The sequence below is a fragment of the Trichoderma atroviride genome, chromosome 1, assembly GCF_020647795.1.
Source record: "Trichoderma atroviride chromosome 1, complete sequence".
In the NCBI taxonomy this organism is placed as follows: Eukaryota; Fungi; Ascomycota; class Sordariomycetes; order Hypocreales; family Hypocreaceae; genus Trichoderma; species Trichoderma atroviride.
Window position 1 is genome coordinate 1006683 of NC_089400.1, and position 15157 is coordinate 1021839.

Below are 15157 nucleotides of genomic sequence, written 5' to 3' on the forward strand. Positions count from 1 at the left end.
TAGCAGATTAGAATATTGACACAGAATATCTGTGACATGGAACCACAAGACCATCAACATTATTGCACGCCGAATTCCATTTCACTTGGTATCAACAATCATCATTTATATATAATCTAACCAGTCATGCCGCCCGCGGTTTTAATAAATGCCTTACATGACCCATCAACTTGATGCCGCAAGTACAATTTGCCGAGTAAAATACTATAGCCCTCCATATGAGACATCGTTTTTCTTCAATTAGGGAGTTGCCTTGCTCATGCTAATGAGTCGCTTAACTCCAACCTATAACAAACAAAATTAGTAAAACGTGCATAGTATTACAGAATATGACGGAATGCGACTTACCATCCAGTTACCACACTCGTCTGTCTTATCCCGATTAATTTCCATCTGTAGTTTTTGAGCAGTAGCGTAGTCCTTCGCCTGAATTGCTTCGGCGAGTTGCGATAGCTGCTCGATTGTCGATGGCTGGATAAGCTCCTCGTTGTTCAAGTGGTCGAACAAGATATTCAAACGCTTTTGCGTATCCTTGACTTGAGGGGCAAATGTCGCCGGAGCCTTAGAGGCTACCCGTTGCATATCCTGGCTCAGAATATCCACCAATGGCTGAGCGTTAGATGGAATATGCGATCGGTCTCCAGGAGGATACTTTGCTGCCACCGGAGGTGGCGAAGTTTGCTTGGGAGGTGGTGGAGCAGACATAGCACTGGGCGGGGGGCCAGGCCGACCCATTGGAGGACCTCCCATCGGAGGTCCTGTTGGGGGCGGCTGAGTGGCTGGTACCTGTCCAGGCGCAGGAGCGTAGGGAGACGGAGCATAAGGCGACGGAGCATACGGGCTCGGAGCCGCTGGTTGGTGCTGAACCGGTGGGGCATAGGCGTTTGCAGACGGCGGGGGTCGGTTGATTGAGCCGGGAGGTGGCGGCATAGGGGAGCCAGAGTACTGCCCAGGCTGCTGTTGCGTCGCCGCCGCTGGTGCGTACCTGTTCGAAGGCGGAGGCCCAGGGGGGAGGAGCGTTATATGGCGAAGCTGTGCGTGGCATAGCTGGAGGGCCTGGATGGGTTGGGATCCCACCAACTGCAGGAGCTGGCGGAGCATATTGGTTGGCCGCCGCAGAAGAAGTTCGAGGCGGTCCGGCTAATGGAGACTGAACTCTTGGGGGAGCTGGTCCTCTGGGAGGTGGTGGAGGACTAGCCCTAGCACCTGGTCCATAAGGTGATGTCGACGACGGAGGAGGGGGAGGCGCACCCTGGCCCTGTTGACCCGAGAAGGGTGATGTGATGGGTGTTGCGCTGGGGGTCGCTCTTCGTGGAGCTACCTTTGTGACTACCGGTACATCATTCCAGTTCTCCATGTTCTTGGACTTTGATGGCGGAGGAGCTGATGGCGTTGAGTTCCTTGGGGGGGCACCGATTGGTGGCGGTGCGACAGGCGTTCCAGTGTATGAAAATTGATTCGGAGGCTGGTATCCTTGAGGTTGGTAGCCCTGAGGTTGGTAGGGATTGACCGGAGGCTTATACTGTTGAGACGTAGAGACAGCCGGAGAACTTTGCTGTAGTCCGCTATAGAGATTCGAAGGGGCCGAGATAGGGGCAGGCTGAGGAGGTTGATAGCCTACTACAGATGGCTGTGCTCCAGTAGTAACGGATGGAGTTCTGCGAGCCGCGGTGACCGGTGCGGCGGCAGGCTTCTTTTGCGTTGCCAGCTTCACTCGGCTCCTGGTCAGCTCTGCAGCCGGGTAATTGGCTGGTAGCAAATCGATATACTTTTGAGCAACTTCCAACTTGCCTTGGCCAGCCAGGATCTCTGCATATTCAGTGTACTTGTCATAGAGGGTGGCTAGCTTCCAATCAGCCGTCTGGGCCAGTTCCTTGTCTTGGAACTTGGCGACTTGACGGAAGACGGTAACCTTCTCGATAAAGGTCTGCAGTGATTTAGTGTGCACTGAGAAAGTGGAGTCGTTGGACTCTTCCTTCATTCCAGCTTGCTCCGACTCATTGAGCTCATCTACCCAGATGGCAACGACCTTCTCAAGCTTGGAGCCTACAAGGTAGCAGAACGAAGCGTCCTTTCGCAGACCGTGCTCGTTAATACGGTCACCAAGGGCCTCGCATAGATCTGGGAATTCAATAGGGTCAGAGAATGTGCAGATGATGGCCATAGTCTCCTTCCAGTTGCTGAGATCTGCGTTGTAGACAACGTCCCATAGGTTTTTCTCGACAACTGAGCTGATCAGTCGCAGGTAGCTGGGAGTGCCGCTCTTACGAGCCAGATATGCGGACTGAACTTTTTCAACAAGTTCCTGGCCGCCACAGTTGGCAATGAGGAAGGCATCTGCGATACGATCTTCCTTTAAACAGATATCAGTGGCCTTGGCAAAGTTGCCCAGCATGAGAGCCTTTGTGATCTCCTTCTCGACGGACGAATCATCATCACTAAAGAGATGGAAAGGGTTATCGGTCTTGGCGCCCTTGTTGGCGGCCAGGCCAGAGAGAAAGTCATCACCCTCGCCCTCGCCTTCTCCAAAGAAGTTGGATAGACGTCTCGGCTTGCCTTCCGCGTCAGTGGCTTCCTCCTGTTTCGTAGCCGTCTCCTTTTCTTCTCCTTCGGACGCCTCGGTTGTCCCGTTGGCCAGATCTTCTTCCTTGAAACCAAGGTGCTCAACGATTTTTGAACGAGGGTTTTCGCCAACCAGCGTCTCTATAACTGTCCAGTCCGCCTTCTCCTCATCAGTTTGAGCTTGTTCCTTTCTCTCTCCGCAAAGGCTGGCCAGATCACCAGAGGCAAGAGCCTCTTGGAACTTTTCAATAGCAGATGAAACATCTGAATCGGCAGAAAACTGTGAGATTGATAGCTTTGACGAGCGTTTTTGGCCGGCCTGGGCTGGAGATTCCCTGAAAATGACGAGTTTACCACCAAAGCCAAAAGAGGCACCAACTGGTCGCTCAAACCACTTGGGCGCTTTGCTCAAAGACCATGAAGCTCCCTGAGGTTGGGTCTGAGCAGCCCTAAAGAACTCCTCGTCATCCAAAGGCTTCTCGTTGACTGCCTGCGACGTATCGGGATTGGTGTTTTGGAGAGTTTGGATGGTAATCTTGCCGTCAAAGCTCGCAGTAGCTGACAGATTGGGGTTGTGAGGGTGGAAAAGGGTTTGGAACGTCCAGTTTGTAACCTCGGGCAATTCTCCATAGCGCTCTGCGGTATGTGGGTTCCATACAATGGTCTTGTTGTCCTTGCCAGATGAGAGCAGTAGATCGGGATCCTGCTGACACCATGACAGTGACAGGATACCTTGCTCATGTCCCTGAAGAGTCTTTTCCGGAGCATTGGAGTTTCGTAGATCCCACAGGAGGATAACCGGAGTGTTATCGTCGGGGGTTGCTGTGAGGAGCTTTGTTGAATTGTTGGGATCCCAGGCAATTGCGCTCACGGCTTTACGGTTGTTATTCAAGGTCAAGGATGCCTTTTTCGTCTTCAAATCCCACACTGTGACAAAGCCACCTGGGCCACCAGTAGCGAGGATATGAGAGACCTTGCGGTTCCAGGCCAAACAATCGATGTCGTCAGATCGAGCTGCGGCGTTTCCTAGACGGAAGGGGTTTTCGATGTCGCCAATGTCGTAGATGAAGAGCTCGCCCTTGGCGCCCGCGGTAGCCAGAATTTGGGGTTTCAGAGGGTTGAACTGAAGAGCCTTGATGGCACCAGTATGTTTTGTCGTCTTGGAGATGGACGCATCGGAGGCGCCAGTCTCGAGTTTCTCGGCGTCCCAAAGTTCGAGAGTGCCATTCTCAAGAGCACCGGCAATGATACCCTTAGGATGGTCGGCGTCGGCAGGTCCCCAGGCGATATCGTAAAATCTAACAACTTTAGCCGCCTAGCCAAAGCCAAAGAAAGGGACCCCAAAATCTTACCTCGAGTCTGTGGTGATGCTGACAGCGGGCTGGAGTTCGATGCCCTGCTCTTGGTTATCCAGAGACAGATCCCAGATTTCGAGCTTGCTCTCGTCAGAGAAATCGGCATCGACCGCACCAGCTTTTGTTCCAGTGACGACTATGGGCTTCCCGGAGCCGGGAGACCACGCAAAGGTGGCCGTCCGTGGGATATCTCGTAGGCGCACCATGGCGGCGGGGTTGCGTATTGCCCAGATTACCCAGAAGATGAACTAGACGGCGGACGAGTCTGCCAAGAGACGAATTGGAAAAGAAATAGAAAACCAGAAGCCCAGTCAGAAGCCTTAATGCAGCATTGATAACTGAAAGTTGTGCAGCTCCCAGAATCTGGAGAAAGAAGCAATCGTGGAGCTGGGAGCAGGATTCAAGGCCAGCTAGGTATGATGCCAGATTGCAGGCTAGACGAGATGGCCACATGGATCGGTGTCTGAGCACCTCCCTGCCCAAAACCGCGTCTGTGCTTCCCTATCGCTAGCGACAAGGCCCGCACGTGACGCCACTGTGGCTGCTGGCGCTGCAGTTAGCACTTAACACAAGTACCCCTGATATCCATTGTTTTGAGACGAACCATGAAAAGGCTGGAAATACCTATACTACTCTCAATATTGGATGCTCTTACAATAAAGAGTTTGAATCTTGACTGACAGGCGATCCCGAAGACAGGGCTGAAGATGTCATGAAAAATTCTCAGATTCCAAAGTTCTACGCAGTACCGGCGCTGATCAGCGTACACAGTACTCGGCCGTGAGACAATAAGACGGGACAGCTCGACGTGGGGTAGCTCGATCAAGCTATCAATGTTATGCGATGAGAGATGATGAACCCGGCCTCATCTATTCCGCTTACATGTTGATGCTATGAATCCATAGATTTTGATAGCAATAAGGCAGAGGGCGACATGGAAAACAATTCCTAGGGCCATTTACTGAAAAATCCACCAAAGACAAGCTGCTTGACATTATGGACAGCATTCCATACATAACCAGTCTGTTGGATTCTTTTCCACCATCCGATTCTCAACATGCAGTGGACGAGCTTCGCGCAAGGATCTAGCTGCAGTATAAAATTGCAGAGGCTGCTTTGGCCAAGTGGCAAACTCAGATCGACCTGTCTATCTACGATTATATCATCGCAGGTTCACTTCTACCCAAACCACAGACTGATAGCGACTTTTCACTGCTTCATTTGAGCTGTATCTATTGGCGCACTCGTCTAATGCTTTCATGCGTCGTGGGATCTATACCAGGGAACTTCCAGATATCACTAACCGATGTATCATTAAACACGACAGACGCATTACGTTTAAACCCCCATGACCCAGATTCAAATGTTACTCCACAGACATATGCTTCCAAAATGGTCCACCGTGCTCATCTCTTTTTTTAGCCATTAGCTGGGGCAGTCCAAGGAGGCTCGGAATTGTTTCCTAGGGTGTGCGCACGGCGTTTCTATGAGGTGGCCGCCAGATTGTCAGGCCATAGGAGCATGGAGCTGCAATTCCTATACGATTTATTCAGCAAGCGTTTCATGGGTAAGAAAATACAGAGATACATGATACATCTCTAAAGTAGTATGCGGAAAGATGACCTACCGTAGATGCACATGTCTCCAAACCAAAGAATTGGACAGCTTGGTTTTAAAATGGTAGTCATAATAACGCGAGAGTTGATTTTAAGGTATCTAGGTATCTACTATCTCTATTACATCTACTATCTTTACTACATCTATTATCTTTGCTAGGTATGTGCCGATGTGGTTGCTTGCATCAGGACTCTCATTTACTGATATACAGCGAGTAAAATGCAGGTATCACTGGAGACTTGAATGTCGATTTTGAATCAAAAGAAAACAAGTGGCGTAATACATATTCCTCATTGGAGATTTCAACGGCCCATGGTGGTCGCTTTAACGCATTATGCAACCTACCCAAGGTGCATGTAAGCTGGGATGCGCTGCTCGATCGCATGGAGGATCAATAACGCATATGCGGGGTCGACATATATACAGCTAGCAGGCAGCCTCCTTTGCAAATTCAGCCTCAAAATACTAATTTGATATCTGCTACCTAAGTCTGCCTGCTTTTGTTGTTGAAATTTCAGCGAGTGCGCAAGATGAAGCCAAAAACGAGACAAAAAGTATTGGATAAGGCCAGGAGCTTGCTTAATCGGCGCAGTCGTAGTAGGCCATCATCTCGAGCACCAGGTGAGCATCTGACGATTGGTCCAGCAGCAGTCAGTGCGTCTTCGCCATCTGGCATTTACTTGGAGCCCTCGACGATATCCCCCAAGCAACGGTCTAGTTTGTCCTCGTCAGTTGTTTCATCAGCAGTCGATACGCCAAAGGCAAACTCGGAATCCTCAGATGCACCTTTGGTTTCCCAAGTTTCAGCATCTCATTCATCCCATGTTTCTGCTACCTCTTCAATAAACCCTCCTTCCGACCCGATGTCGGATTCTTTGGCAGCTCCGGAACTTCAATCGATACAATGTTCTCGAGATCCACCGCCATCAATGTCTCTCGTTGTAACATCTCCTGAACCTCAAGTGTTACCTGAAGCGGTTGGATCAACGCCAGCTCTGCTTTCAGACCTATGGAGCCAAGCTATTAACGAGGCCAAAGGCGAAAGTGGAATCCTGAAATGGCTTCAAAAATATGGGCTTATGGCCACGGATGGCGCGCAGCAAATAGACCAGAGTCAAACGGATGAAAAATTCCACGTACAAGAGCTTATTAGTCTTATTGAAGCAAACAAGTTATCTGAACAAAGCGACAAGCCGCTCAAAATCCCACTCAGAAACCAGGAAATCACTGCCCGAGACTACATCGCTAATGCTGTCGCCTTTATTACAAAAGTCGGCGACATCGCTTTCTCTTGCACGCCAATGGAGTCCAACGCACCTTGGACCGTTACAAAGGCTGTTCTACAAGTAAGTATACGGTTTAATACTATTATAGTCTTCTCTGAACCCAATGAAATGAATAAATGAGCCTGAATCAGCATCCATATTGATGTTAGCCTAATATCAGCCGCAGTGTCAAAAGCTGATTATTCCTAGATTCCAGTCCATCGGATCGAACAACAAGCTGCTCTTCTCGGGACGGTCAAATGGTTTACGAGCATTGTACGCCGAGGTCAAATCTATGAAGTTCTATATACCATCGAAACCACAGACAAGAAAGCCATTCAGGGTTTACACGACGGCCTTCTTCAGGTCTACATCGCCGCCATAAAGATGTTAGCCAAATCAGACGCCTTATTCAACAGCGGGGCGGCTAGGCAGACGTTAACTTCAATCATCGAACCGAACTATGCTTCTGATGCTATAAAAACCCTATTTGAGAAAGAAAAGAAGCTTGATCGATAAATTTATGCCTGTGAAGTCTCACGATCTGCGCTATCGTCCTATCTAACCAACGCGCAAATGAAAGGCCTAGAGAAGCAACTATACCAATTATCTTCGCCACTCCCCCAGATTGAGAAAGGAGTGGACAGTCTTTTAGCGAAATTGGAGGAAAATAGACTCAAAAAAGTACTGGATTTTATAAGCCAGGAGATGTTTGGAAAAAGTCACGCTACTGTTGCAGAAAAAAGAATAAAAGACACAGGAGACTGGCTATTAGCTAGAAAAGAGTTCCAGACATGGCAAGGAACACCTTTTTCAGCTGTATTATGCCTCAAAGGAACCAGTGAGTTCGTTTTCAGCTCATTTTTCTTCTATGGAAAAAAGTTGGTTTATCTAATGAACCACTCTAGTTGGCACTGGCAAGACATATCTCACGTCTAGAGCGATTGATCACATAAAACAGACACTTGCGTCATCGCCCCAACATAACGAAGGATTTGCATTTTTCTATTGCAATCGATCTGGACCATCGATGCAAGATCCACTCATCATTTTAAAAAGCTTTGTTCGTCAGTTAGCTGGCAAGGCTTTTGATAAATCTGGTGTCATCCAAAATAGCCTTGTACAGACCTGTGATGCAGTGAACAGAGAGAAAAGGGAATTTACCCTTGAGGATTGCGAGCACTTACTTTTAGAATCGTTTAATTTATATTCAAGGACGACTATCATTCTTGATGCATTAGATGAGACAGACATCACTGATTATAATTTAGGTGCTATTCTCACTACGCTGTTGCAAAAATCCGAAAATTCGATCAAGATTTTCATATCTAGCAGACCTGATCGAGAGTATTTAGAAGCCTTCGCAGATGAGACTATCATCACAGTGGATGCTAGCAATCAGCAGGACGATATTGAGAGATTCCTGGCTGAGAAACTCTATACTACCAATTTCTTTCAACAGCGAAGCCAGGCCACGCAAAACATTATTACTAATGTGTTTACCACAAGGAGCTGCGGAATGTAGGTTATTCCAAAAGAAACAATTTGATTTCTATTTGCTTGAACTTCCAATCCTGATATCTAAGCTGATTACAGGTTTCAATGGGTTTACCTACAAGTGAGGAGTCTTAAAAGGCTTATTACAGATAAGGCAATATACAACTGGGCTTGTAGCTTGCCAGTTGATTTAATGGCCGCATATGATCAACTTTGGGAAAATATTATCAGAGAACATGATACGCTTGATATTGATTTAGCTAAGCGAGCCATTATGTTGGTACTATGTTCTTTTGAGCCGCTTCATGTATACACACTTCTAGAAGCCATTCGATATGAGATGAAAAGCTCTACATTCATACGGAATGAAGAGCAGACGCAACAGCAGATTCTATCGTTATGCCAAGACCTTTTAACGATCGACGAAGACAGGAGAGTATGGATGCTACCACATGCCTCTGTGGCTGAGTATTTTGAGAAGATAGGCTGGGTAACTATATGGGAATGCGATGCATTTGCATCAAAGCTCTGCCTCAACCGACTTAACGACCCTCTATGGAACGATGATAGATATCTTGCGCTTTACGCTGCATATCACTGGCACAAGCATGTTGGACGGTACGACAAATGGCTAGGATCGAGCGGGCAAGAGGCAGATCCGGATCTCGCAGCGGCCGTAAAGCGGTTTCTTGGGTCGCCAGTCGAAAGCAGCGCAAACTTTCGAAATTGGGCTAAAGAGACTAACAGAGGTGTATCCTATGAGACAATAACTGCCATGTGCAAATATGGACTTTACTACGTCTTGCGCGACTGGTGGGAGCAGCCTGGAAAAATCACAGCGGATGCGGCCCTCAAAGCTGGCTTCAATAGCAACAATACAATCATGTTCACAGCTCAAAGCCGCTGCATGCCAATCTGCAGACGCATGGCTGACTTGATGCATCTGGAAGATGACAGATACACACACGCACTGGAACGTTTAATTGAAGACAACGAATTCGACACGATGAAATGGCTTGTGAAAGAGGCAAACCTGGATGTCAATCTTGCGAGGAGGGGAGACACACGTGGTTACAATACTGCTGCACAGATCGCGGCACAGAGACGACCCAATATACTGCAATGGCTGGTGGATCAAGATTTCATGGACCTGGAGAGTGAGAATGATAGTGGCCATGAATACGACAACGTCCTAATCGCAGCCGCGGCTCGGGGCAACGTCACATCGGTTCGGATTCTGCTCGATGCCGGAGCCAATGCGAATGCTGCCGTGCACAATGGCAAGTATGGAAGTGCCCTTGTCGCAGCAGTAACGTTGGATGGAGCTCTTGGGAAGCGCGAGGAAGTAGTTCAACTGCTCCTTGGTCATGGCGCAGACCCAAACATGCTTATAAGAGCTGGCGAATATGGCAGCCCGCTTGAGGCATCTTTGACACAAGATTGGGCAGCTCAAGAGTATTGCAGAAAAATGCAGCGCTTGCTGTTAGAAGCCGGTGCGGATCCCACGGCTGTGTCAGAACATGGTGAATATGGAAGTGCGCTGGCCGCAGCAGCGTTTCTGGGGTCGAGAGGAAGATCTTAGAACCATGATTGAAACGATTGGGACAGAGCGTGCCATTGAAGCCCTTGGCCAAAGTCGGCATCCTGATGAGCGAAGATTCCGAGAGCAGCAAGATGTTACACACTGGAAAGAGACAATCACCTACCTTGCGGAGGAAGTGGGCGTAGGCGAGGAAGTTCTTCATACAATCGGCCTCTGGGAAGTCGAGCCCAAGCCTAATTATTTGCCCTCGGGATGGCAAGATGGGTTTATTTTGAGATACAACAAGTATCGCTAGATCAGTTCTCTTTTCATGTATATTCAACTTGGTCTAGATTAGGGTTGGCTCCAGAGATATTAGGCTGGGGACTTTGCTCTTGCGATATATCCCCACCATGCCTGGATGTCTCTAATTGCTACTTCTGTTTCAATGGTAGCTAAGAAGTTTCTAAATTGACTATCCGTATAAAGTACTACTGCTACTGCTATTCCTAGGTATCTGGTATATAATAACTAAGTGATGTTGTTATTAGATCTTCTATAATTACGCTAACAGCCTGCCCCTATTTATGCCGTCTAACATCTAATTCTTTCATTATAAATACCTATGCTGTGGCATTTAATAGACCCCCGGGGCTCTCTCAATAAGGCGATCGAAATTTAGTGAGAAGCAAGCTAGCAAAACACCAAGCAATGAAAAGTTGACTCACCAGGTATAGCAGGATTTCCATGTCAGATCGCTACATATCTGGCGTTGATGCTTTCGCAAGGATTGCCGACATCTGTAGTAGAATCACCATTGAATACCTAAATGTGCAGGACATGCACTCAAAAAAAAACATTCGTACGCAATTACAGTTAAATCTATACATCTAGCTGCATCACCTTGATTTCTCATACTTACTCACAGCTCGTAATATATGGATGCTTTGAACCCAATACAGTAATCTATAATGTGGTCAAAATACAAATATGCGGCGGCGTCCAAGTCCAAGTGCCAGCACGCTAATACATGCAGTGTCCACCAAAGCCGCGCCCCTCTATAGGTCCAGTCCAGAACATCATGTGCATGCATGCTTGTCCATTACGTGGGGTCTCGTGTGTGCTGTCATTTGCCGTCCACCTTTTCTGAGGCCACACCTTCTTTGCCATTCCGACTTTTTTTTTTTTTTTTTTAATTTGCACGAGCCGGACACCGATATACATCACAGCTCTACTGAAGCTTCCGCGCACTTCAAATATGGCAGACACTGCTACCACCAACGATGCGGACGCTGCCGCCCAGCGAGCTGCGGAGCAAGCGCGGCTGCGCAAGGAGCGCAGAGAAGCAAAAATCAAGGCTGGAGGATCTGCGAGGTTGGAGAGAATTACCGGTGCAGGCGGCCGTGTTACTGGAGGTGCGTATCTTATCTTATTGAATGCTGTTTTTTCCCCTCTCCTCTCTTTTTTCGGACATGTTGCTGATAGACGCGATCCATCGTGATAGACTCGGGGACTACAACCCCATCCGGTCCAGATGCCTCCTCAACCGCACCAGCAGCTACCGAGCACCACGATCCCGCCGAAGTCGACATCTCGGAGCACTTCTTCGCCCCCAAGAAGACGTCCCGCAAACCGATCGATGGCGTCTTCTCTCCCAGCCCCGAGCCGTCGCTGTCCGAGGCCCAGCTGCGCCAGATGATGCTCGGCCTCGATCGCCCCGAACAAGCCGGTCCTCCTGGCGGCAATCCAGCCGGCATGAACCTACCTCCAGGCATGGAAGACGACCCCATCATGAAGATGATGTCGCAAATGATGTCCTCGGGCTCGATCCCAGGCTTTGGCGGTGCCGATGGAGCTCCCAACCCCTTTGGCAACATGCAAATGCCACAGCAGCAGGCCCCCGTCGAGCTGCCCAAATCTTCATCCGTAACTCTCTGGCGCGTCGTTCACGCCCTGGTCGCCATCGGCATGGGCCTATTCTTCATCTTGACGACACATTTCACCGGCAGCAAGATTGAGCGCGAGCGCATGGCCCTGGCGCACGAGCAGGAGGTGGATGACGAGATGGAAAGGCGCAAGAACTTGTTCTTTTGGACGTTTGCTACTGCCGAGGTCTTGCTGTTGTCGACGAGGCTGTTCCTCGACAAGAAGAGTACCAATGCTACGGGGTTTATCGCGACGGCTATTTCGTACTTGCCGCAGCCGTATCGGGGGTACATTGAGATTGGGCAGCGTTACATCCAGATCTTTACGACTGTGAGGACGGATATTCTGACTTGCATTTTTGTGCTCGGGGTTGTCTCTTGGTGGCTTGGATGAAGTAGCTCAGTGTTGTCTTTTTTTTAATGAAGCATCGTTTACGGGAAACGAATCATGAGCATGAAGGAAGTTCTGAGTTGTTCTTTCTCATTATAATACAAAAATAGAAAAATTAATATCATCCATACAACCATTAACAAACAATTTGCTTGTGCACCTCATCTAAATGTAAATATCCCAAAAAAGAGATGCTGAACAAAAGAAAAAAAGAGAAAAGAATATCGTATGCACATCTCAGAGTCCAGTATGATAAAACCCCATAGGCTCCTGTATCCTTTATTTTTTATTTTATTTCCTCATTACCATGCTCAACAACCCTCCCATTACGCCTCTAACTCTTTTCGGATTCTCGAGAGCACATGTAAATACAACTGCCGTGCTCGCCGCAAATATCAACTTCTCCCGCCACTGCTTCTCCAGGGGATACCGACGCGGGACCAGCGTCGCCAACGCCCTTGGCGCCACGAACAAGGCCATGTCTTTCCTTCTGCCCGCATTCTCGATGAAGACGCTCCAGCCGCAAAGGTAGCATCCGGTGCCGACGCAGAGCCCTCCATCGATCCACTGGCGGGAAGGTATATCCTTGCCGAGGATGCGGGGGCCGAGGCGAGTGCGGCCTAGGCACACGCCGTAGTAGAAGAGGGTGATGAAGGTAGCAAGAAAAGTGGATGATCGGGTAGAGCCGGTGATGGCCTTCATCAGGTCGATCCGCTTGGGATTCCGCAGCTGAAGGGCCAGGGCAAGGGGCAGGTAGGTGAGCATCGACCACTTCCACGAACGAAGGAAGCGGCTTATAGCATGATATTCACATGATGGGCCACACCCCATATGGACGAGGCCGCAGGGGAAAGGGATTTCTGTAACGGGGTCACCCCATTCTGTTGGCAGGCCGTAGTCTTCGCACATGGCCGTCAGCAGTGGTGCCTGGCCAGTCTCCTTGCCGTAGATGAGCTCGCCGTTTCTGCATCGCCGCAGAGCTTCGATGAGTCGTAGGTCGACAGAGGCGGCAGATGTGATCCACTTGTTGTAGCTGCGAGGAAGGCTGTCTGGTGAGTAGAACCACGCCCACATGATGAGGCCCGACGAGGCAGCAAACACGGCCGGGTCCGTCATACGTGAAATGATTTGCTCAATCTAGGCAATTAGCTCGAGAAAGGAGCCCAGTGAAGAGAGGCAACTAACCACCGTCCACTTTTCCGTAGCCTTGCGGCGGCCGCGGTGCTGAGACCACAGCTCGCCAACGAGGACATCGGCAGCGCGAGTGACAGCAAAGAGAGTGAGGTCAAGCGTCCGACCGCCATAACCGTTGGGAACGGCTTCGGCCAGACCTTGCTGGACCGATGCCAAACCCGCTTCTGTCAATGAAGGGTGAGTCCGCTTAGACTGTAAGAGCTGGAGGCTGAGCCATCCCGATATGAAAGTAGCCAGCCATCGTGCGAGTCTGTCAAACCATCCCGTCAGCTTTCGGCCAATATATAGATGTATTCCTTCTTGATTTGGGGTGTCAAGGCGTTGCACAATAGGACAAAACCTGGTCGTGCAATCTATATCCGGGGACTTACCTGAGTTGTGAAGCCGCACCAAGCTGGGTGGCAACACGGCTGATGATCTTGAGCAGAGGTTCCTATATCAATATTACAAATAATCGTCAGCGCATTGTTTGTCACAATTGAAGCCGCTATTGAAGAGCGTGCTAGCTGAAACGGGCCACAACTGAGTCGAGACTATTACCAACATGGAACTACACGACCATATTTTGCCATCATACGGGCAGGTGGAAGCTCATCCAGGACCATCAGCCTGCCAGCCGTGTCTCATCTCAAGCCGTCAAGCGTCTCACTCAAAGTTCCATCATCATCTTACCTGTAGTAACGTAGAACCCCCCACCAACGCAGCACAAAAGGTGGGAAACCGTCGCGGATCCAGGCCGGTGCGTAAGATTCGAAACGCAGAATCCTTAAAGGACCGCTCATCTTTGTCGGCGGACAGGTATTTCCTCGCGCTCTTGCGCCTCTTGGAGATGAACTGGAGGATCAGCGTCAACAGGCGAGGCGCCACGGCAGAGGCATAGCCCAGGAGATAGGCCCGGACCAATGGCCGCAGCGGTGCGGGCAGGGACTGGAAGCTCAGCGGCCCTTTAGGCTGGACGGCTCGCAGGGCTGCCACAGAGGGTTGCATCTCCAAGGTCAGTGGCCCGACTGAATTGGAAGGTTTAAGAGAGCAACCAGACGCTATGATGCCGGGCGGATGACAATGGGTTGGCTGAAGGGCAAAACTTTGACGAAACAGAGTTCAGCTGCCTGCCTGCAGGGAGTCCCCAGAACAGCGCCCAGCAGAGTTCAAGATGGAAAAGAAAATCAAGGAGAAAAAAAAAAAGATGTAACGCGCCGCTCGCTTTGGGTATCTCGGGGGATGCCTGCAAGTATTCGCTGGCAGCCCATAAGCAACTGATGCCGCGGCTTTTCGGCGATAGTGTGACGCGACCGCTGCTTTGTCTGCGCGATGATGTCGGCCGGTGCGATGTACCACAGCGCTGTGGCGTTAGGGGTGAGGAACCTTAAAGGGGGAGACGCAGTCAGGCCTGAAGGACAAACACCAGTCAATTGCCCCCTCGTGGGTCCCTTTTCAGGGCCAGCATAAAAAGAGGCTTGAGAATAGCACAGGAACTGTTGATTAGCGGTACTGTTTTGGCTTGGACTTGGGCGTTGAGCGTTCTAGATAAAAGGGAACTTTTTTTAAGCAGTTGATCCATGAGATGTGCTAGGATAGGCAAGTCTGCTAGTGTGTAAATCACATCCGGGGCCTCGGTAGTAGATCCAGCAGCTTCCGGATGCGTTGCGGCTCTTTGCGCATGGCGTGTCAAAAACTACCGGTACTTACCTATGTGTCAATTCATTACTTCTTCCAATTGATAATGCAATTATCATCTGTACATTGCTACTCTGTATACCTACTAGTACCTATACAACGCACAGGGATAGTGCTGGTAGCGGCAACGGTAGCACTGCTCCAGGGCGTTC

The 15157-nt window shown here is 49.6% G+C and overlaps 6 protein-coding genes across 6 annotated transcripts; 3 read left to right on the forward strand and 3 right to left on the reverse strand.

Moving 5' to 3' along the window:
• Window positions 1–240: 240 nt before the first annotated feature.
• On the reverse strand, window positions 241–582 carry TrAtP1_000396 (uncharacterized protein; the record flags this gene model as incomplete). Its single annotated transcript, XM_066110562.1, has 2 exons — window positions 241–285; window positions 349–582. The coding sequence occupies 2 exons, from the start codon at window positions 580–582 to the stop codon at window positions 241–243; spliced, it is 279 nt and encodes a 92-aa protein (XP_065966634.1).
• Window positions 583–616: 34 nt separating this feature from the next.
• On the reverse strand, window positions 617–4123 carry TrAtP1_000397 (uncharacterized protein; the record flags this gene model as incomplete). Its single annotated transcript, XM_014091704.2, has 2 exons — window positions 617–3860; window positions 3915–4123. The coding sequence occupies 2 exons, from the start codon at window positions 4121–4123 to the stop codon at window positions 617–619; spliced, it is 3453 nt and encodes a 1150-aa protein (XP_013947179.2).
• A 2274-nt stretch (window positions 4124–6397) lies between these two features.
• Window positions 6398–7318, forward strand: TrAtP1_000398 (uncharacterized protein; the record flags this gene model as incomplete). Its single annotated transcript, XM_066110563.1, has 2 exons — window positions 6398–6880; window positions 7010–7318. 2 exons carry the CDS (start codon window positions 6398–6400, stop codon window positions 7316–7318), a joined length of 792 nt encoding a protein of 263 aa, XP_065966635.1.
• A 1318-nt stretch (window positions 7319–8636) lies between these two features.
• On the forward strand, window positions 8637–9878 carry TrAtP1_000399 (uncharacterized protein; the record flags this gene model as incomplete). Its single annotated transcript, XM_066110564.1, has 1 exon — window positions 8637–9878. One exon carries the CDS (start codon window positions 8637–8639, stop codon window positions 9876–9878), a length of 1242 nt encoding a protein of 413 aa, XP_065966636.1.
• A 993-nt stretch (window positions 9879–10871) lies between these two features.
• Window positions 10872–12245, forward strand: TrAtP1_000400 (uncharacterized protein). Its single transcript, XM_014091701.2, has 2 exons — window positions 10872–11233; window positions 11323–12245. The coding sequence occupies exons 1-2, from the start codon at window positions 11077–11079 to the stop codon at window positions 12135–12137; spliced, it is 972 nt and encodes a 323-aa protein (XP_013947176.1). The 5' UTR covers window positions 10872–11076; the 3' UTR covers window positions 12138–12245.
• TrAtP1_000401 (uncharacterized protein) lies at window positions 12246–14888 on the reverse strand. The gene is made up of 4 exons (XM_014091700.2): window positions 14001–14888; window positions 13700–13761; window positions 13320–13578; window positions 12246–13271 (listed from the first exon to the last, which is right to left on the reverse strand). Exons 1-4 carry the CDS (start codon window positions 14313–14315, stop codon window positions 12426–12428), a joined length of 1482 nt encoding a protein of 493 aa, XP_013947175.1. The 5' UTR covers window positions 14316–14888; the 3' UTR covers window positions 12246–12425.
• Window positions 14889–15157: the final 269 nt, after the last annotated feature.